Here is a 797-nt window from a genome sequence, read left to right on the forward strand (position 1 = left end):
GAGTGTAACACAGTAAAAGAAAAAGCCTCGGAGGAACAAAAATAAGACAAAACTGACAAAAATCCTGTTGTACTCAAACAAAACTTTGCAAGCAACATGTTGCTGCTGACACTTCACCACGATGAAGGAAAAGGTCAGTGTTCTCATATTATACGCTGTAGGATATTCTCACGCTTCAAGCAAGTGTGACCCTATCATGACATCACCAGTTGGTTTGTGGAGTACCATTTGCTCAAGTTTGGCATTATGGTTGTCGCCATGTTGGTTTTTCAGAGCCAGCGGAGGTGACATACTGCGAGCTGAGCTGCTCTCAATAAATAAATAAACAGGCAAAGCAGTAACAGATTGTTGCTGGTTTGAGCTGGACAGACTCGCTGAGAGTGACCTGTCAATCACAAGGTAGCCACGCCCTAAAAGCATACCCTGATTTATGGTCTATTTTACTCTGAATGGGACCATCGTTTACTAAATGAACATCATAATGTTTGGAAGAAGACTTAAAAGTAGCGATTGAGACCATAAACTCATTAGGAAACTGTTTATTTGACTCATTGTGCAGCCCTACTCTCAGCAGGACTGACCAGTATGGGTTCACTAAGACTAAACTTGGTCTGATCTGGTTCAATCAGTACTGCCCAGTCAGTCTAACTAGACTTGTGTGATGTTACACTGTGTTAAAATAAATGAACTGGATGTTCTGACATACACAATCATTCAGTTTTTTTCCCTTGGCATTTACCAGGATGCTGTTAGAATACATATATTTAAATAATTCAATTAATATCATAAACGTGCAA

At 39.8% G+C, this 797-nt stretch overlaps 1 protein-coding gene across 1 annotated transcript in view; it reads right to left on the reverse strand.

Annotated features, from left to right (window-relative positions):
• Positions 1–797, reverse strand: part of dnajc2 (DnaJ (Hsp40) homolog, subfamily C, member 2) — a 7,240-nt gene that overhangs the window by 1,491 nt on the left and 4,952 nt on the right. Inside the window, exon 9 of the mRNA XM_035681168.1 lies at positions 740–746. Coding sequence (XP_035537061.1) covers positions 740–746 — 7 coding nt within the window. The remainder of the gene's footprint in view (positions 1–739; positions 747–797) is intronic.

This window comes from Morone saxatilis, unplaced genomic scaffold, assembly GCF_004916995.1.
Source record: "Morone saxatilis isolate NCDOM2014 unplaced genomic scaffold, NCSU_SB_2.0 Contig10, whole genome shotgun sequence".
NCBI classification, from domain to species: Eukaryota; Metazoa; Chordata; class Actinopteri; family Moronidae; genus Morone; species Morone saxatilis.